The sequence below is a fragment of the Trachypithecus francoisi genome, unplaced genomic scaffold (genome assembly GCF_009764315.1).
Source record: "Trachypithecus francoisi isolate TF-2019V2 unplaced genomic scaffold, Tfra_2.0 Lachesis_group5, whole genome shotgun sequence".
NCBI classification, from domain to species: domain Eukaryota; kingdom Metazoa; phylum Chordata; class Mammalia; order Primates; family Cercopithecidae; genus Trachypithecus; species Trachypithecus francoisi.
In genome coordinates this window covers 145,197,598-145,217,808 of record NW_022681470.1, presented here as the reverse complement: position 1 = coordinate 145,217,808, position 20,211 = coordinate 145,197,598, and the positions used below count along the sequence as shown (strand labels likewise).

Below are 20,211 nucleotides of genomic sequence, written 5' to 3'. Positions count from 1 at the left end.
GTTTCTTGGGGAGGCTGTTATTATTTTTTAGATAGAGTCTCGCTCTGTCACCCAGGCTGGTGTGCAGTGGCACAATCTGCTCACTGCAACCTCCTGCCTCTCGGGTTCAAGCAATTCTCCTGCCTCTGCCTCACAAGTAGCTGGGACTACAGGTGCACACCACCACGCCTGGCTATTTTTTTTTTTTTTTTTTGAGACGGAGTCTTGCTCTGCCACCCAGGCTGGAGTGCAGTGGCCGGATCTCAGCTCACTGCAAGCTCCGCCTCCCGGGTTTATGCCATTCTCCTGCCTCAGCCTCCCGAGTAGCTGGGACTACAGGCGCCCACCTCGTCGCCCGGCTAGTTTTTTGTATTTTAAAGTAGAGACAGGGTTTCACCGTATTAGCCAGGATGGTCTCGATCTCCTGACCCCGTGATCCACCCGTCTCGGCCTCCCAAAGTGCTGGGATTACAGGCTTGAGCCACCGCGCCCGGCCTTTTTTTTTTTCTTTTTTAGTAGAGACGGGGTTTCATCATGTTGGTCAGGACGGTCTCGAACTCCTGACCTCAGATGATCCACCCGCCTCGGCCTCCCAAAGTGCTGAGATTAGAGGCATGAGCCACTGTGCCCAGCCTCTTGGAGAGGTTTGGATTAGCTTCATGGAGCCGGGGAGCAGGACATAGGTGAACCCAGCTCGTGGCTCAAGTTGGCCTGAATTGGGTTCGAGGTCCTGCTGCCCCTGGGCCTCTTTGTCCATGTGTGCAAGGAAAAACTGGGAGAGTCTAATACCAAAAAGGTGGTCAGGGATCCTGAGTTGGGTCTGATTCCACAGAAGGGTCAAGGCCAAGACCTCGTGCTTACGTGTGGCCAGCAGGGGGCAGCAGGGATCTGGGCGTGCAGGCGGCCTTTCCTCCCAGCCTCCACTGGCCCATGTGGTCAGAAGTCCAGCTCGGGCATCAGGGTGTGCTTGACCGAGCAGCTGGGGTTTTCGGGTTCCTGCTCGCAGATGTCCCCGGCGACACCCATCCCGTCCCCATCCCCATTCCCATCCCTGTGCTGGGCCTCCCAGGCTCTCTGCTGGGCCGGCCAGTCCAGGTGCGCCCAGCGGGGGTCAGGGCCCCCGATGACCTCATCCACCTGGTCCGCCAGGTCTGGCAGGGGCTCGGATCGCTCCACAAGGATGGGTGCAAAAGGTCCCACCAGCCAGGGCAGCGGCACGGCCTGCACCACCAGCTCCAGCAGCTCATCCACGCAGGCGTATGCACGGGCCACGCTACCCCGGCCCTCGGCCAGCACGGCCGCTGGCACGTCCCCGAAGCAGCGGGCATCAGCGAAGGCGGTCTGCAGGGCATCCACGCTGCGCCGCACCTCAGCCACCTTCTCCTGGGCGCTGGGGGGCAGGCCCCGCACACTGGACTCCAGTGCCTCTACCGTGTCCTGTAGCTCCTGCGTCAGGCTGCGGGACAGCACCAGCGTCTCCAGCTCTGCCTGCAGGGGGCAGGGACCTCAGTTTCCCCTACGGACGCCCAGGAGGACTGCTGTCCTGCCTCGGTTTCTCTGATAGACCCACAGTGGGGCTGTTAACCTGTCTCATAGACCTCATAGATCCTGTCCCCCATAGACACAGAACGTGACCCAGCCCTGCCTCGGTCTCCTTCATAAAGACACAATGGGGCCGGGTGCGGTGGCTCACACCTGTAATCCCAGCACTTTGGGTGGCCGAGTCGGGCAGATCACCTGAGGTCAGGAGTTCAAGACTAGCCTGGTCAACATGGTGAAACCCCGTGTCTACCAAAAATACAAAAATTAGCCAAGCGTAGTGGTGTGCTCCTGTAGTCCCAACTACTCAGGAGGCTAAGACAGGAGAATCACTTGAACCCAGGAGGCGGAGGTTGCAGTGAGCTGAGATCGCGCCACTGCATTCCAGCCTGGGCGACAGAATGAGACTCCATCTCAAATAAATAATAAATAAAAATAAAGTGGGCCGGGCGCGGTAGCTCAAGCCTGTAATCCCAGCATTTCGGGAGGCCGAGACGGGTGGATCACAAGGTCAGGAGATCGACACCATCCTGGCTAACACGGTGAAACCCCATCTCTACTAAAAAATACAAAAAACTAGCCGGGCGAGGTGGCGGGCACCTGTAGTCCCAGCTTCTTGGGAGACTGAGGCAGGAGAATGGCATAAAACTGGGAGGCGGAGCTTGCAGTGAGCTGAGATTCAGCCACTGCACTCCAGCCTGGGCAACAGAGCGAGACTCCGTCTCAAAAAATAAATAAATAAATAAATAAAGTGGAAGGTGGAGACATGGTTTCTAGGCTCTAGGTTCAGGGAGAGAATGTGGAGGTTGGGAAAGAGAAGGAGCGGGAAGCCAGGGACAACTGCTTGCCTGGGCCAACACCCCCTCTCCCCCCACCTCCCTGCATCTCAAAAATAAATAATAAAACTCCATCTCAAAATAAATACATAAAATAAACACAGTGGGACTTAAACCTGCCTCAGTTTCCCCCATGGACACCTCAACTAGCTGACTCAGCACTTGGTTTGAGATAGCTTGAGCTGGGTCCCCGACAGCACTGGGCTGATCCACAATCCGTCACTCCCCGTCTTCCTCCGCGGCCTGGCGGCAGACACCACCTCACCTGGCACTCCTGCGGTCTCACCTGGTACCCTGAAAGTCTCACCTGGCTCCGGCGGCGGGTCATCGGATTGCACTGGCCCCATTCCCCCCATAGCTCGTGCACCTTCCCGGGGCGGGCCGGGGTGGTGGGGGTCACCCCACACTGCATGTGGTCTATCTGCAAGGATAGAGATAGTGGTCTTCAGAGCTGAGAGATCTGGGGGTGGGGGTGGGTACAGGACCACTGATTTGGCCTCAGTAAGCATTTAGGAGACAGAGGCAGGTTGTGCAGGGCCGTGGGGAAGACTTGGGCTTGGACCCCAAGGCAAGTGGGAGCCATAGAGGGCTGTGGGTAGAGAAGAGACGGACCTGACTCGGGCTCACACGTGCCCTCTGGTGGCTGCTGTGGGGAGGGAAGAGCTGAGGATGGGAGGATTCTGATGAGGAGGGCACCAGAAGAGACAGGCTCTCTTCTGACCTACCCTAACTCACTCTAAATTCCAGCTCCTCCTTCCCCTCCTTCCACAAAACCCCTCCCCGACTCCCCAGGCAGAGTCATGACACCCCTGGGCTCCTCCAGGTCCGGATTCCCCCAGCGCTGAACATACACAGCTGGAGACAGCTGCACCCAGCTCCACCTCCCACTTCAGGCTAGCACGGGATCCAGTATTCAGCTGGCGCTCAATCCATACTGATTGGCCTGCGTCCCGGAGCAGGGGCGGGCAGCGGGCTCTCACCAGATCCAGCGTCTCCTGCAGCTGGGCCAGGGTGTCCTGGGCACGGTGTTTGCTCTGCCTCAGTTTCCCCAGAGAGTGCTCGTAGGCCAGGTGGCGAATCCGCGCTGACAGGGAGCCCAGGCGCACAAAGTAGCCCTGCTGTCTCCTCTGATCCTCCACCGAACCCACTTCCGGGCCCTCGGCCTCAGCCGCCAGTGCCGCTGGAGGACGGGATTCGGGGACAGGGCAGGGTCAGCACGGCCACCCCCTCCACATCTGCTCTCCCACCTCTGGGTACAGAAGCCACAGGTTCCCACATTCACAGTTCCCCTCGACTGACATCAACCCATTTGGTCTTCCCCAAACTCTAAGATGTAGGCACTATGGTGGGTCCTGTTTTACACAGGAGGAAAACTGAGGCAAGGGAGAGGTGAGATCCTGCAAGATGCAGAAGCAGACCCGGATTGGAACCCAGGCACGTTGGCCCCAAACTGCCTAACCATTTTTTTTTTTTTTTTTTGAGATGGAGTCTTGCTCTGTCCCCTAGACTGGAGTACAGTGGCACTATCCCAGCTCACTGCAACCTCCGCCTCCCAGGATCAAGCGATTCTCCTGCCTCAGCCTCCTGAGGAACTGGGACCACAGGTGTGCGCCACCACACCCACTTAAGTTTTGTATTTTTAGTAGAGGTGGGGTTTCACCATGTTGGCCAGGCTGGTCTAGAACTCCTGAGCTCAACTGATCCGCCTGCCTCGGCCTCCCAAAGTGCTGCGTTTACAGGTGTGAGCCACCGTGCCCGGCCTGCTTAACCATTGTTTTATGCAGCCTTTAAAACATATAGGTTGGGTGCAGCGGCATGCACCTGTAATCCCAGTACTTTGGGAGGCCGAGATGGGAGGACTGCTTGAGCCCAGGGAGGATTACTTTGAGACCAGCTTAGGCAATATAGCTAGACCCCATCTCTAAAAAAGAAATACGGAAATTAGCCAGGGTTGGGCACAGTGGCGTGTGCCTATAGTCCCAGCTGCTTGAGAAGCTGAGGCAGGAGGATCACTTGAGCCCAGGAATTCAAGGCTACAGTGAGCTATGATCATGCCACTGCCCTCTAGCCTAGGCAACAGAGCAAGACCCCATCTCAAAAAAGATTAAAATTAAAAAAAGAATGAAAAAATAAAAAAAGAAAATCCACACAAGACATGGTGAAAATAAAAAAGAACATATTGTAGTCCAGGCACAGTGGCTCACACCTGTAACCTCAGCGCTTTGGGAGGCCAAGGCAGGGGGATCTCTTGAGCCCAGGAGTTGGAGACCAGCCTGGCCAACATAGCAAGACGCCATCTCTACAAAAAAATTTTTAATCATACAGATGTGGTGGTATGCACCTCTATTCCCAGCTGTCCAGGAAGATGAGGCAGGAGAATCGCTTGAACCCTGGAGGCAGAGGCTGCAGTGAGCCGAGATCACACCACTGCACTCCAGCCTGGGCGACAGAGTGAGACTCCATTTCAAAAAAAAAAAAAAAAAAATAGGTGGTTTGGTGTGGTGGACTCACGCCTGTAATCCTAGCACTTTGGGAGGTCAAGGCAAGCGGATCACCTGAGGTCAGGAGTTTGGCCAACATGCGAAACCCCATCTCTACTAAATACACAAAAATTAGCCGAGTGTAGTGGTGGATGCCTGTAATCCCAGTTACTCAGGAGGCTGAGGCCGGAGAATCACTCGAACCCAGGAGGCAGAGGTTGTAGGGAGCTGAAATCGCAATACTGCACTCCAGCCTGGGTGACAGAGTGAAATTCTGTCTCAAAAAAAAAAAATATTCAGGAGCGCCTGGCACACAAGTAGTACCTAATCAATGCCTCACTGCCCTTTTTTTTTTTTTTTTTGGAGATGGAGTCTCGCTCTGTCACCCAGGCTGGAGTACAATGGTGCCATCTCGACTCACTGCAAGCTCCGCCTCCCAGGTTCATGCCATTCTCCTGCCTCACCCTCCTGAGTAGGTGGTACTACAGGCGCCCGCCACCATGCCCGGCTAATTTTTTGTGTTTTTAGTAGAGATGGGGTTTCGCTGTGTTAGCCAGGATGGTCTCAATTTCCTGACCTCGTGATCGGCCCACCTTGACCTCCCAAAGTCCTGGGATTACAGGTGTGAGCCACTGCGGCCGGCCGCTCGCTGCTTTTCTGCTAAGGTGGGGTAAAGCCCATACATTCTTCCAGTGCTGAAAGGCTGGGGTTGGACATTCGCATGGTCTCCGGGGCCAGGCAGGTACCAGAACCATCCAAGTAGATACAATATAAACCACTGGGGACTAGTGGGGTTCAGCAAACCATCTGAAGGGGCAGACCCTATTCTGGCTGTGTCTAGTTTCTCTTTTTTCTTTTTTTTGTGATGGAGTCTTGCACTGTCACCCAGGCTGGAGTGCAGTGGCGCAATGTCGGCTCACTGCAACCTCCACTTCCCGAGTTCAAGTGATTCTCCTGCCTCAGCCTCCCGAGTAACTGGAATTACAGGCACCCACCAACACGCCCAGCTAATCATTTGTATTTTTAGTAGAGCTGGGGTTATCATTATGTTGGCCAGGCTGGTCTCGATCTCCTGACCTTGTGATCCGCCCGCCTTGGCCTCACAAAGTGCTGGGATGACAGGCGTGAGCCACCGTGCCTGGCAGTGTGTCTAGTTTTTCTTTTTTTTTTTTTTTTTGAGATGGAGTCTCGCTCTGTCGCCCAGGCTGGGGTACAGTGGCCGGATCTCCACTCACTGCAAGCTCCGCCTCCTGGGTTCACGCCATTCTCCTGCCTCAGCCTCCTGAGTAGCTGGGACTACAGGCGCCCGCCACCTCGCCCGGCTAGTTTTTTGTATTTTTTAGTAGAGACGGGGTTTCACCGGTTAGCCAGGATCGTCTCGATCTCCTGACCTCGTGATCCGCCCGTCTCGGCCTCCCAAAGTGCTGGGATTACAGGCTTGAGCCACTGCGCCTGGCCATCTAGTTTTTCAAAACAAGCCAAGAATTGGGACATGTAATGCAAAATCTGGTTGTTAAATGCATGCAAAGAATGAAAAAAATATATATATATAAATATATATATTTTTTGAGATGGAGTCTCGCTCTGTCGCCCAGGCTGGAGTGCAGTGGCCGGATCTCAGCTCACTGCAAGCTCCGCCTCCTGGGTTCACGCCATTCTCCTGCCTCAGCCTCCCGAGTAGCTGGGACTACAGGCGCCCGCCACCATGCCCGGCTAGTTTTTTTGTATTTTTAGTAGAGATGGGGTTTCACTGTGTTAGCCAGGATGGTCTTGATCTCCTGACCTCGTGATCCGCCCGTCTCGGCCTCCCAAAGTGCTGGGATTACAGGCTTGAGCCACCGCGCCCGGCCAAGAATGAAAATATTTAAAACACATTGAACGGGCATTTGGGGGTCCACCAGTTTGGGACCTCGAGTCTAAAAGCCCTATACGCCCTTAGGGTCTGGGTATTCTGACTCCTGGCGGGACCCAGGTTGGGAGATCATGAAAGTGACTGGGAGGGAGAACCGGCCTGGTTTCAAGTACTGTGTTTCGGCCGGGCGCGGTGGCTCAAGCCTGTAATCCCAGCACTTTGGGAGGCCGAGACGGGCGGATCACGAGGTCAGGAGATCGAGACCATCCTGGCTAACACGGTGAAACCCCGTCTCTACTAAAATATACAAAAAATTAGCCGGGCGAGATGGCGGGCGCCTGTAGTCCCAGCTACTCGGGAGGCTGAGGCGAGAGAATGGCGTAAACCCGGGAGGCGGAGCTTGCAGTGAGCTGAGATCCGGCCACGGTACTCCAGCCTGGGCGACAGAGCGAGACTCCGTCTCAAAAAAAAAAAAAAAAAAAAAAAAAAAAAAAAAAAAAGTACTGTGTTTCCTGCTGATCTGCTGTATGACCTTGGGTGAGTCTCAGACCTCTCTGATCTGTACCACAGGGGGATGGGGACTGGGCAGGAGGACTCAGCGGTTAGGGATGAGGGTGTCGTCCTCACCGAGCTCTTCCTCCGTCATGGGTAGGAAGTGATCCACCAGCTCCTCTGATTTTTCCAGCACAACGTCCATGGCATGGCTCATGGAGCGCTTCAGCTCCACGCTCCAGCGCCGGCCACGCCGGGCCAGGTCCACCACACCCGTGACACTGCTGGCCACCGCGTCCTTGGCCGAGGTCACCACCTGGAAGGAAGGGCCCCCCCACTCCAGGCACCGCGGGACTCCAGCTCCATTTCTGCCACCCTAGTTCCCTGGGGCTGGGACTCAAAGATCCCTGGACTTCTTCCTGGCTCCGTGCCTCAGTTTCCCCTATAAAAGGGGTGATAAAACCCTTCCCTCAGAGGGTGTTGAGGCAGTTACCCGCCCTTACTAGCAATACATATATATATACACACACATATATACACACATATACCTATATATGCATATATACACATACATATATACATATATACATGTATAAATGTATGTACATGTATACTATATATACATATATACACACACATGTATGTGTGTGTGTGTGTATATATGTGTGTGTGTGTATATATATTGCAGTTATCTTAACCTGGCTGTTTTTTCTCCAGTTAACTAAAAGCCTGGCTGGCACCATCCCTTCCTCCCTCCCCCCTCTACTCTGGCCTGCCCCCACTAGAGGTCCCCACGTCTAGTTATCTGGGGTACCGTCTCCGAAGGTTGCTGCAGAAAGGGAAGCTTCTCCTCCAGCTTGTCCAGGCCCCTGCAGGCGAGACTGTTCATGGAGGCCACTGAAGGGAGGGAGAGAAGCAAGGAGACTCGGGGAGATGCAGAGGGAGATAGGGACACAGTGAGACTTGTAGAGGGAGGGAATGCTAGAGAGAGCAGCAGAGACAGAGAAGGAAGGAGACCAGGAGAGACAGGGAGAGACAAAACAGTGATGGAGACGAGACCCACACCAGGAGAGGGACAGGCTTCCTGAGACCTTACAGCAAGAAGCCACGAAGACACGGGCAGATCCCTGTGGCTCCTGGAGACAGACTCTAGCAGAGGGAGATGCAGAGAAGGCTTAGACCACAGGGGGACCTGGCTGCCTCCCTAGGTGAGACTGGGGGCCCTAAGGGTGTGGGTATGCCACTGGATCGGGCACTGCCTCCTCTGTTCTCCTGCCTGGGCCGTGCCACCCCGCCCTGTTCTCCCAGCACCAAGGTGACTTTGCAGCTGTGCCCAGCTCAGATGGCCCAGCGGACAGACTCAAGGTCACAGAAGCTGGCTGAGAGGGAGGTGAGGAGGTGCTAGGCTGGGACCCTCGGGTGACCCTCTTCATGGGTCAGACTATAGGCCAAGGGTCCTATAGTCTCCCCCTCCCCCACCCCGTCATTGGCTCAGGGGTCCACAGAGATGTGAGAACTGCAGAGCGGAGGCTGCAGGGCTCAGGACAGGCATAGGCAGGCACAGAGGGGAGGGGGCCTGGAGAGACAAATGGACCCAAGGCACATCAGGCCAACAAACGAGGGGGAACAGGGAGACAAATGGAATACAGACAGAGAGGAGGGGCCCCACCAGTAAACAGGTAAAGGGAGAGGGCCGGAGATCAGATTTATTTATTTTTGAGACAGAGTCTAGCTCTGTCACCCAGGCTGGAGTGTAGTGACACAATTTTGGCTTGCCACTGGCCCTTGGGACCTGGAACCCGGGACTCGTCTCCCAGGTTCAGGCGATTCTCCTGCCTCAGCCTCTGTTGGAGCTGGGATTACAGGCACCCACCACCATGTCTGGCTAATTGTTGTATTTTTAGTAGAGATGGGGTTTCACCATGTTGGCCAGGCTGGTCTCGAACTCCTGACCTCAAGTGATCCACCTGCCTCAGACTCCTAAAGTACTGGGATTACAGGCATGAGCCACCATGCCTGGCAGGGGATCAGATCAGATATATGTATATATATATATACACACATACCCATACATATATATACATATATATATATGTGTATATATATATGTATTTTTTTTTTGAGATGGAGTCTCACTCTGTTGCCCAGGCTGGAGTGCAATGGTGCAGTCTTGGCTCACTGCAACCTCTGCCTCCCAGGTTCAAACAATTCTCCTGCCTCAGCCTCCTGAGTACCTGGGATTACAGGTGCTTGCCGCCACACCTGGCTAAGTTTTGTCTTTTTAGTAGAGATGGGGTTTCACTACGTTGGCCAGGCTGGTCTTGAATTCCTGACCTCGTGATCCGCCTGCCTCAGCCTCACAAAGTGCTGGGATTACAGGCATGAGCCACCACACCCAGCCAGATTTTTAAAAAATTTTTTTTTTTTTTTGAGATACAGGATCTCACTATGTTGCCTTGGTTGGTCTTGAACTCCCGGCCTCAAGTGACACTTCCTGCCTCGGCCTCCCAAAGTGCTGGGATCATAGGCATCAGCCGCCATGCCCAGCTGGTGATCAGATTAAAGAGGGACTTAAGTGCAGAGATTGAGGAGAGGTGGCATGGCAGTGGGACAGGTGGCTAGGCTGAAGATGACTCCCAGGAATGTCATGCAGATAGACCAAGGAGGATGGGACAAGGGAGCAAGCCACAGTTCTGGGAAAACGAGCTGGGGCACTCACGCTGGGGCTGCAGGTGCTCGAGCAGCGGCTGGGCGTGGTCCAGGGCACAGGTGGTCAGGCCACACACGCAGTTCTCAGCCAGGCGGCAGGCAGAGCCCAGCAGCGGATGCCTGTCCTTGGCTGCGCTGTAAGCATCGCAGACCGCGGTGCACGTGGCCCTGACCAGGGGCAGAGCCGCCACACGCTGCACCACGTTCTGTGGGAAAGGTTGGCATCAGGGGGACCCTGGGGGAAGTGGGGCCCCAGCCATACCTCAACCTACTTCCCCTCTCTAGGCCAGGACGAGGGATGTGAGAGTGGAAGGATAGAGTAATGGACACCCCGCCATGTAGAGGCAGTGAAGATACATGTGGATGTGAGAATGTCATGGTTTCTTGGCCGGGCGCGGTGGCTCACGCCTGTAATCCCAGCACTTTGGGAGGCCGAGACGGGTGGATCACGAGGTCAGGAGATCGAGACTATCCTGGCTAACACGGTGAAACCCCGTCTCTACTAAAAAATACAAAAAAAAAAAACTAGCTGAGCGTGGTGGCGGGCGCCTGCAGTCCCAGCTACTCGGGAGGCTGAGGCAGGAGAATGGCGTGAACCCGGGAGGCGGAGCTTGCAGTGAGCTGAAGTGAGCTGAGATCCGGCCACTGCACTCCAGCCCAGGCGGCAGAGCGAGACTTCATCTCAAAAAAAAAAAAAAAAGAGAGAATGTCATGGTTCCTTAACTCACAGGCTCCTCTTCCCATGGTGTACACGGAGCATTACAATTTTGTTTTCTTTTGTTGAGATGGGGTTTCACTCTTGTCGCCCAGGCTGGAGTACAGTGGCACCATCTCAGCTCACTGCAACCTCCTCCTCCTGGATTCAAATGATTCTCCTGCCTCAACCTCCCAAGTAGCTGGGATTACAGGCGCCCGCCACCACACCTGGCAATTATTATTATTGTTATTTAAGACAGAGTTTTGCTCTTATTGCCCAGGCTGGAGTGCAATGGTGCGATCTCAACTCACTGCAACCTCTGCCTCCTGAGTTCAAGTGATTCTCCTGCCTCAGCCTCCCGAAGAGCTGGGATTACAGGGATGCACCACCATATCCGGCTTTTTTTTTTTTTTTTTTTTGAGACAGAGTCTCGCTCTGTTACCCAGGCTGGAGTGCAGTGGCCAGATCTCAGCTCACTGCAAGCTCCGCCTCCCGGGTTCACGCCATTCTCCTGCCTCAGCCTCCCGAGTAGCTGGGACTACAGGCGCTGCCACCTCGCCCGGCTAGTTTTTTGTATTTTTAGTAGAGATGGGGTTTCTCCACATTGGTCAGGCTGGTCTCAAACTCCCAACCTCAGGTGATCCGCCCACCTCGGCCTCCCAACGTGCTGGGATTACAGGTGTGAGCCACCACGCCCAGCCAATTTTTTTTTTTTTTAAGTAGAAACAGGGTTTCACTATGTTGGCCAGGCTGGTCTCGAACTCCTGACCTCAGGTGATCCACCCAACTCAGCCTCCCAAAGTGCTGGGATTACAGGCGTGAACCACGGCGCCTAGTCACAATTTTTTTGTTTTCAATAGAGACAAGGTCCTGCTCTGTTGCCCAGGCTGGAGGGCAATGATTCAAGCACAGCTCCCTGCAGCCTCAGCCTCCCAGGCTCAAGCAGTCCTCCCACCTCAGTCTCCAAGTACCTGGGATTACAGGTGCACACCCCTGTGCCCAGCTAATTTTATTTTATTTTATAGAGATGGGGTCTTGCTGTGTTGCCCATGCTGGTCTTGAACTCCTGGCTCAAGTGATCCTCCCACTTCAGTCTCCTAATATGCTGGGATTATAGGCATGAACCACTGCACCTGGCCAAATACTGTATTTTTTGATCTGCATTTGGTTGGAAAAGGTCTGCTGGAGTGCAGTGGTGTGATCTCGGCTCACTGCAACCCCCGCCTCCAGGGTTCAAGCGATTCTCCTGCCTCAGGCTCCTGAGTAGCTGGGAATACAGGCACCCGCCACCATGCCCGGCTAATTCTTGTACTTTTAGTAGAGACAGGGTTTCACCATGTTGGCCAGGCTGGTCTCAAACTCCTGACCTCAGGTGATCTACCCATTTGGCCTCTCAAAGTGCTGGGATTACAGGTGTGAGCCACCGTGCCCAGCCTGACCTGTGCGGTTCAAACCCGTGTTGTTAAAGGGTCGACTGTGATCTGTCTGCTCGAGGGAGGAGATGTTACAGTTTGGGGATTCAGAGCACCGCCCCTGGAGCACAATGGCCTCTGTTCACTTCCGGTTCAAATGCCTCCAAGCTGTGTGAACTTGGGCAAGGAACTGAACCATTCGGTGCCTTGGTTTCCCCGTCTATGAAATGCATTACTAGGGTTGTGATGGGGTATTCAAGGAGCCAATATACATGAAACTCTTGCAACCAATACAGTGATTGCTGCTCTATTGTTGTTGTTATTGAGGGCGCCATGATGGTGGACGTGGAGACAAAAGGATACAGGTGGAGACCCAGGGATCAGAGGAGAGGGAAAGGGTTGGGTAGGAGCCACAAAAGCCAGCTGGGTGTCTTTGAGAGACACTCCCCTCCCAGGGCCTCATACCCCCAATAGGAAACAGACCATCTCCTCCATGGACCAAAATATTTTATGAGTCAGGTTTTCCCAGCAAGGAGAGGAGTGGGGCGGGATACCTGGCCTGAAACGCTCCTAGAAGGGACTGTGCCACACAGTTCCTTGTGTCCCCGCTCCATGGGAGGGGCAGCCCTCACCTGCTGGGTCTGGGAATCTGAGCCGCGGGGTCTGGGGATCTGAGCCGCCTCGTCTTCGGACATCGTGCTGCAAACAGGGTCACCCTGCAGGGCAGGATTGAGTAAGGGGGGCACCTGCCCAGGCATCAGATCCTGTCAAATAAACCTCTTGGGGCCTCAGTTTCTTCATCTGAATAATGGGGCATTCTGTGGGGCTCAGACAATGCATGTCCAGAGCTCTGTACACAGAAGGTGTCCAATAACAAGCCTCTGGCAAGGTGGGGTTGCTGGAGTGACTTGAAGCATGGTGTCTGAGGTGAGAGAGACCTGGGTTCAAATGCTACCATTAATTGCGGTGTTATTTTTATTTATTTATTTATTATTTTTTAAAGACAGAATCTCTCTTGCCCAGGCTGGAGGGCAGTGGCGCCATCTCAGCTCACTGCAGTCTCTGCCTCCCAGGTTCAAGTGATTCTCCTGCCTCAGCCTCCCAGTTAGCTGGGATTACCCACGTGCCACCATGCTCAGCTAATTTTTGTATTTTTAGTAGAAACGGGGTTTCGCTGTGTCGCCCAGGTACGTCTCAAACTCCTGGGCTCAAGTGATCCGTCCGCCTTAGCCTCCCAAAGTGCTGGGATTACAGGCATGAGACATTGCACCTGGCCTGCTGTGTGATATTTGGCAAGCGCCTTCACCTCTCTGGGCTCTTTCCTGTTTTGTTAGATGGAGGTCCCTGCTACCCCTGCAGCCCCTGCCTGGGCCCAGAACTGCCCAAGCACCCCGGACGGCTGAAGATGGTAGCTGCTGAGTCCTAGTCCACTCACAGCTCATTTGACAGACAGGGCAACTGAGGCACGCAGCAGGTCCATACTGGTCCCAAGGTCACGCAGCCAGCTAGAGTTAGAAGGGGGAGCTCGACTTGCCGCCTGCGATCCCTCCGGTTGCCACCCCGCGTCCTCTGAGGCCTGGTCCTCGCCCAACTGGGTCCTGAGCTGGGGCCAACTGGGCCAAGGGTCCCAGCCACCTGCTCTGGCCCTTCGTACCCGTCCCAGGCCGCCGGACCTTCGCCCAACCACCCTATCTGGAGCTCCTCTCCTGAGCCCGGGGGACGCTCCTGGACGCCGCCCTCAGGGCACTCACCTGTGCGCGAGCGGCTTCAGACCCCAGGTATCTCCGCTGACCCCCACGCTGAAGTCTCCACCCCCTGCTCGTCGGCCCGCCGGTCTTATATCTGCTTGCGGAGTGGGGGCCTCCGGAACTGACCAATGGGGAGAGGCCATGCGGGGGCGTGCCCAGGGGGTGTGGCTCCAGGCTTCCCTCGCCCTCTTCTTGGGCTAGCCCCCTGCTCTGCGGTTGCCATAGCAATCTGAGAGCGCTGGATGCAAAAGATTGATCTATTATACTTTATTATACCAAGTTTGTCCACCTGTCACCCTCACTGCTGTTGCCATGGAGATGGTCCATGCGATCACAGCCCCCACCATGGCCCTGTTGAGTGACCTTGGCCAAGTCGCTGATGATTTTTCTTACCATTAATTATTATTATTTATCGATTTTTGAGACTGGGTCTTGCTCGGTTGCCCAGGGCTAGAGTGCAGTGATGTGATCATAGCTCACTGCAGCCTTGCCTTCCCAGGCTCAGGTGATCCTTCCGCCTCAGCCTCCTAAGTAGCTGGGACCACAGGCACACATCACCACGCCCAGCTAACTTTTTTTAAAACTTTTTGTAGAGACGAGATGTCCCTGTGTTGACCAGGCTGGTCTTGAACCCCTAAGGCCCAAGTGATCCTTCCACCTCAGCCTCCCGAATTGCTGGGATTACAGGTGTGAGCCATTGCACCCAGTCTCTTTTTATTTATTTATTTCTTTTTTTTTTTTTGAGACGGAGTCTTGCTCTGTCGCCCGAGCTGGAGTGCAGTGGCCGGATCTCAGCTCACTGCAAGCTCTGCCTCCCGGGTTTACGCCATTCTCTTGCCTCAGCCTCCCGAGTAGCTGGGATTACAGGTGCCCGCCACCATACCTAGCTAATTTTTGTATTTTTAGTAGACATGGGGTTTCACCATATGGGTCAGGCTGGTCTTGAACTCCTGACTTTGTGATTCGCCCGTCTTGGCCTCCCAAAGTCCTAGGATTACAGGCATGAGTCACCACGCCCGGCCAGTGATCCTATTCAAAGCTAGCCCTGCTGGACCCCAGAACCCTGCCTTTTCATTGCGGTGCCTGGAATGACCACAGATGTAGGCATGGTCTATTTATTTATGTACTTATTTAGAGACATAGTTTCACTCTGTCGCCCAGACTGGAGTGCAGTGGCGCGATCTTGGTTTACTGCAACCTCCACCTCCCAGGTTCGAGCGATTCTCCTGCCTGACCCTCCCGAGTAGCTGGTATGACAGGCACATGCCATTCTGCCTGGCTAACTTTTGTATTTTGTATTTTAGTAGAGACGGGGTTTTGCCATGTTGGACAGGCTGGTCTCGAACTCCTGACCTCGGGTGATCTGCCTGCCTCAGCCTCCCAAAGTGCTGTAATCCCAAAGGGATTATAGGCGTGAGCCACGGCACCAGGCTGCATGTTCATTTTTTAGGGACCTGGGAAAACTGGACATACCCCCAAGCCCCAGGGTCTCCCAAATCTGATTGCAGCCCCCACATGGCCAATGACATATAAGCAGGTGGGCCCGGGACCCCGCCCATCCCTTCAGCCCCATCCCGCCCCTGCAACCTTGCACGATGATCTCAGGCCGGCACGACAAATTGTTTGGAGACCTGGGCAATCTGGTTTGACTTAAACCTTCTCCTAGGACACAAGCCCTGGCAGAAATCCACTGGTAAAATGACACCCGGGCGACGGTCAAGGTTTTATTTCCAGTTAGGTCCCAGGATGGGGGAAGGGAGAGGAAAAGTCACAGGCCTTTGATCCCAACTGTCACCCCCTAGGAAGACCACATCCCACACCCCAGGGCCCGGGCCATGCCTCTTTTCCTCCTTCACCCCGGAGTCCTAGGAAGTTGATTTGAGAAGATGCTAGGAACACAGCAAAAGCCAATTCATCCTATCCAGTTTTCAAGAGTTATATCCCAGCACTTTGGGAGGCCGAGACGGGCGGATCACGAGGTCAGGAGATCGAGACCATCCTGGCTAACACGGTGAAACCCCGTCTCTACTAAAAAAATACAAAAAACTAGCCGGGCGAGGTGGCGGCGCCTGTAGTCCCAGCTACTCGGGAGGCTGAGGCAGGAGAATGGCGTAAACCCGGGAGGCGGAGCTTGCAGTGAGCTGAGATCCGGCCACTGCACTCCAGCCTGGGCGACAGAGCGAGACTCCGTCTCAAAAAAAAAAAAAAAAAAAAAAAAAAAAAAAGAGTTATTTATTAAACCCCTTGGGTCTGACCCCAAGCTAAGTGAGACTCAGCACCAGACCCTGCACTCAGAGAGCCCCCTGATCTGGGGAAGACAGAGTCAGAGAAAGGCAGGCCCAGTGTGGCCAGGGCTCAGCCAGAGGGAAGGACAAGGGGGCTGGGAGAACCCAGAGATCAAGAGATCTGGGAAACGGGGAACGGCATTCCAGAGAGAGGGCACATCTTGGGCACGGGTAAGGAAAGCCCATCGTGTGTTTTAGAAGCATGCGTGGGTGAAACGGGGTCCCAGCCATAATGGACAGCCCTGAGTCTCACCTGTAAAAGGCAGGATTGTTTGTTTTTTATTTTTGAGACGGAATCTCGCTCTGTCGCCCAGGCTGGAGTGCAGTGTTGCAGTCTCTGCTCACTGCAAGCTCCGCCTCCCGGGTTCACACCATTCTCCTGCCTCAGCCTCCCGAGTAGCTGGGACTACAGGCGCCCGCCACCACATCTGGCTAATTTTTCATGTATTTTTAGTAGAGATGGGGTTTCACCGTGTTAGCCAGGATGGTCTCGGTCTCCTGACCTTGTGATCCGCCCGCCTCGGCCTCCCGAAGTGCTGGGATTACAGGCGTGAGCCACCGCGCCCGGCCAAAGGCAGGATTATTTGCTAAGTGGGTTGCAGTGTTCTACCAGACCCCCCACCCTCAACCCAGCCCCAGGTCTCACTGGGACTCGGCCACTGCTAGGAGCGTCTGGCCCTTCACGGCTTCAGGCCCAGCACAGCGCGTGTCATTCTGGGAAAACATCTTGTCTTTTTGGGCCTGAAGCCAACGATAGAGGTCGCTCAGGTTCTGGTCACAGATCCAGGGGTTGCTGGAGATGTCAAAGCCATCCCGCATGTCCCGGTTTGGCTGCCCTAGGAATGTCCAGAGCCCCTCGGGCACGCTGGCCAGCGAGTTATTGGAGAGGTTCAGCATGTCCAGCTGCCGCAGGCCGTGGAAGGCACCGGCTGCCACCCTGGCCAGCTTGTTGCCGTTCAGGAAAAGGTAGCGCAGGTCTGGCTGCGGCACGAGGAGATCCTTTCCCAGTTCTTGCAATTTGTTGCCTTCTAGATGTAGCCGTTCTAATTGCAGCGGACCCTGCAGAAAGTCAGGGGGCAAGGTCTCCAACTGGTTCTCCGCAAGGTCAAGGGTGCGCAGGAGGGTGAAGTTGGCCAGCAGCCCAGGGGAGAGCTTCCGGAGGCAGTTCCCAGACAGGTCCAGATGCCTCAGGGCTTTCAGGCCGTGCAGCCACGAGGTCTCCAGGACCTCCAGTTGGTTTTCTTTCAACACCAGCGTGTCCAGGGTGGCTGAGGCCTGGAAGACGCCTGGGGGCAGCCCGGTCAGGGAGTTTCGAGTCAGATCCAGCACCCTCAGCTGCGGCACTGGCTGCAGGAACTCGGGTGAGAGGCTTTCCAGTCTGTTGCTGGAGAGGTGCAATTCTTGGAGCTTAGAGGCGCCCTGGAGGAGGTTGGCTGGCAGGAGGGTCAGGTTGAAGAACTCCACGGCCAGGTGCACAGTGTCAGCTGGCAGGTAGCTGGGGATTTTGGCAGGTGGTTGGCAGGAGATGGAGCTGCCATGGTCTGAGCGGAACACCTGGCAGTCTTTGGGGCTCAGGGTGACCCCCCAGGCTGAGGCCGCCAATAGCAGCAGCAGGAACAGGGTTCTAGAAAGATGGGGTTGAAAGCCCCCTGGGCTGCAGGCAGTAACAGAAGATGCTTACTAAACCACAGTGAAAATACACTCAGCTAGGTGAAAATACACCCCCAAATTTGCCCACTTCTTCCCATCTCTGCGGCTACCAGCCTGGACTATGCCACCTCATCTCTTACCTGGACTAGGGCAGTTGCTTCCTTCTCCTCTCCCAGCTTCTACCCTCACCCCCTACAGCTGCCAGAAGTGGCGTCTGTTACAGGGAGAATTACAATTCTAGGAAAGTTGAGTTTCTGAGTGTAACTCCCACATAATATGAATACACTTCCCCATCACCAGCCTAGCCCCCATGAGCTGCTAATTATTCACAGTCCAACTTGCTAGTTTCTTCTGATCTGGCTTGTTTTCTGGGTCAGTCCTTGTCCCCCTGGCTCTGTGTTTTGATGTGAACTCCTATTCATCCCGCAAAGCCCCAGCTCCAATGCCCTCTTTTCTGTGAAGACTTCTCTGCTCTGGGATCCTGGTCTTTCTGTCCAGCCTTGACCAGTTGGATGCTTGGAGGAAGACAGATGTTCAGGTTCACGTTTTTGAGACAGGGTCTTGCTCGGTTGCCCAGGCTGGAGGGCATTGGTATGATCATAGCTCACTGCAGCCTCTGAACATGAAAAGTGTATCCTGCTTTGGCCTGGTCTGAGGGTGGGCATTTGGCCTTGGGAAGGGGTGGTTTACACCTAGCACCCTTGGAAGCCTGGGGCTTCCCCTCCTTCTCTAGGGCTTCCCTGGCCCAGCAGCCATCAGACATGATCTGGACAGCCTTGGTCACTGTAGCCCCAGACCTCTAACAAGAAGCCTCCCCGGCCCCATCCTGCCCATGCCCACCTGGGCTTCTGCAGGGGTGTGTGTGTGTGTGTGTGAGTCTTTCTGTCACAGTTAAGGTTAATCTGTCCCAGGCTCCAGGTCTGTATCTGCTCCCTGTGACTTCAGTGGGTCAGCTGGAATGTGGGTCAGACCTGCCTAGGACAGGTAGTGTGGGGACCTACCTTTCGGGTCGCTGTCTGCTCCAAGAGGCCATGGTAGCTCTTCTCTTTTGTTTCTGGATTGTCCTGGCCTGGGGAGGTGGCCTTATACCTGCCTGGACTGGGGGCCGGGGAACCAACCTTGGGAAAGTCCCCACCCCCAACAGTTCCTGACAGGGGCTGAGGCTAAGCCAGGCGGGGAAAGGGGAGGGGTCAGGATTACAAAATTGCTTCCTGGAAATTGTTTCCTGTTCAACCTCTTTTTGACCCTGCTTCTAAAACCCAGGTTTTTCTTTCCTTGTTTCCTGATTTTTGGGGGACATGCAAGAGTCTCTCTAGTTGCATCCTCACTTCCCCCAACCCAGAGTTCAAGGATCAAGGTTTGCAAGGTACCATTCCTGGAGACAGCGACAGCTCTTAGCAAGAGGAGTTATTTACCATAAACTTGAGCAACCAGGAAGCTCACTGAAAAGAACAAAAAAACTCTTGTCTTGACTTCGTGGTATGTTGATATTGCTTTTTTTAAATGAAGTCATTTAAAAAATACAATTCAATAGTGAGTAATGCCAAAAGTCTCTATGGTCCTTGGACAGTGGCTTGGGAGGAACCAAACCTGGTTCTGAATTCCAGCTCTGTCATGAACAGCTTTGCTTTATAACCTTTGGCAAGTGACTTAACTTTTCTTGGCCTCGGTTTCCCCATCTATGAAGCTGAACTCAGATCTTTGAGGGCTCTTTCTGCCTTTTTTTCTCTTCATCTGAATCTGACATCCATGCTATTGTTTCCATCCCTCCTCATTTCCTATTAAATGCATTTGGAGGCTACAAATTTCCCTTTGAGAACAGCTTTGGCTACATCTCATGGACTTGGCTGCAGAGTACTTGCATTCTTGTTGAGTTCTAAATATTTAGGTATGATGTGTCAGCTTTATCTGCACCTATGACTATTTTTTTTCTTTTTTTGAGACCGAGTCTTGCACTGTTGCCCAGGCTGGAGTGTAGTGGCACGATCTCGGCTCACTGCAAGCTCTGCCTCCCAGATTCTCACCATTCTCCCGTCTCAGCCTCCCGCATAGCTGGGACTACAGGCATGCACCACCATGCCTGGCTAATTTTTATATTTTTAATAGAGACAGGATTTTGCCATGTGGCCCAGGCTGGTCTTGAACTCCTGAGCTCATGTGATCCACTGGCCCCGGCCTCCTAAAGTGCTGAAATTACAGAAGTGAGCCACTATGCCCTTTTTTTTTTTTTTTTGAGATAGGATTTTGCTTTGTCACCCAGCGGGAGCAGTGTGGTGCAATCACAGCTAACTGTAGCTTTGACTGTGGGCTCAAGGCCTCCCAAGTAGCTGGAGCTTTGACTATGGGCACATGCCATCATGCTTCGCTAATTTTTTTTGAGACGGAGTCTCCCTCTGTCACCCACACTGGAGTGCAGTGATGTGATTTCGGCTCCCTGCAACCTCCACCTCCTGGGTTCAAGCGATTCTCCTGCCTCAGCCTCCCGAGTAGCTGGGAATATAGGCACATGCTACCACGCCCAGCTAATTTTTA

At 54.2% G+C, this 20,211-nt stretch overlaps 2 protein-coding genes across 5 annotated transcripts; both read right to left on the bottom strand.

The window, feature by feature from the left end:
* Window positions 1-483: 483 nt before the first annotated feature.
* On the bottom strand, window positions 484-13,818 carry PLIN5 (perilipin 5). 4 transcript variants are annotated; one of them, XM_033197307.1, is made up of 9 exons: window positions 13,748-13,814; window positions 13,432-13,501; window positions 12,551-12,712; window positions 9,898-10,093; window positions 7,993-8,075; window positions 7,314-7,494; window positions 3,335-3,534; window positions 2,662-2,775; window positions 484-1,467 (listed from the first exon to the last, which is right to left on the bottom strand). In XM_033197307.1, the coding sequence occupies exons 3-9, from the start codon at window positions 12,689-12,691 to the stop codon at window positions 916-918; spliced, it is 1,467 nt and encodes a 488-aa protein (XP_033053198.1). In that variant the 5' UTR covers window positions 12,692-12,712; window positions 13,432-13,501; window positions 13,748-13,814; the 3' UTR covers window positions 484-915. The 4 variants fall into 4 exon arrangements, with proteins under 4 accessions (XP_033053198.1, XP_033053201.1, XP_033053197.1 ...); XM_033197310.1 differs by having other exon boundaries at window positions 12,629-12,712; XM_033197306.1 differs by lacking the exon at window positions 13,432-13,501 and having other exon boundaries at window positions 13,748-13,818.
* A 2,149-nt stretch (window positions 13,819-15,967) lies between these two features.
* Window positions 15,968-18,803, bottom strand: LRG1 (leucine rich alpha-2-glycoprotein 1). The gene is made up of 2 exons (XM_033197305.1): window positions 18,681-18,803; window positions 15,968-17,683 (listed from the first exon to the last, which is right to left on the bottom strand). Exons 1-2 carry the CDS (start codon window positions 18,710-18,712, stop codon window positions 16,672-16,674), a joined length of 1,044 nt encoding a protein of 347 aa, XP_033053196.1. The 5' UTR covers window positions 18,713-18,803; the 3' UTR covers window positions 15,968-16,671.
* Window positions 18,804-20,211: the final 1,408 nt, after the last annotated feature.

What these genes read in the sequence shown, in the direction of transcription:
- PLIN5 (XM_033197306.1), bottom strand. Translation starts at nt 12,691, where the DNA reads ATGTCCGAAGACGAGGCGGCTCAGATCCCCAGACCCCGCGGCTCAGAT. An exon ending in CGAGCACCTGCAGCCCCAGC is followed by an intron (nt 8,076 to 9,897) that starts GTGAGTGCCCCA and finishes CCCTCCCTTCAG; the next exon opens with TGGCCTCCATGAACAGTCTC. An exon ending in TGCAGGAGACGCTGGATCTG is followed by an intron (nt 2,776 to 3,334) that starts GTGAGAGCCCGC and finishes CTATCCTTGCAG; the next exon opens with ATAGACCACATGCAGTGTGG.
- LRG1 (XM_033197305.1), bottom strand. Translation starts at nt 18,712, where the DNA reads ATGGCCTCTTGGAGCAGACAGCGACCCGAAAG. An exon ending in AGCAGACAGCGACCCGAAAG is followed by an intron (nt 17,684 to 18,680) that starts GTAGGTCCCCAC and finishes TACTGCCTGCAG; the next exon opens with CCCAGGGGGCTTTCAACCCC.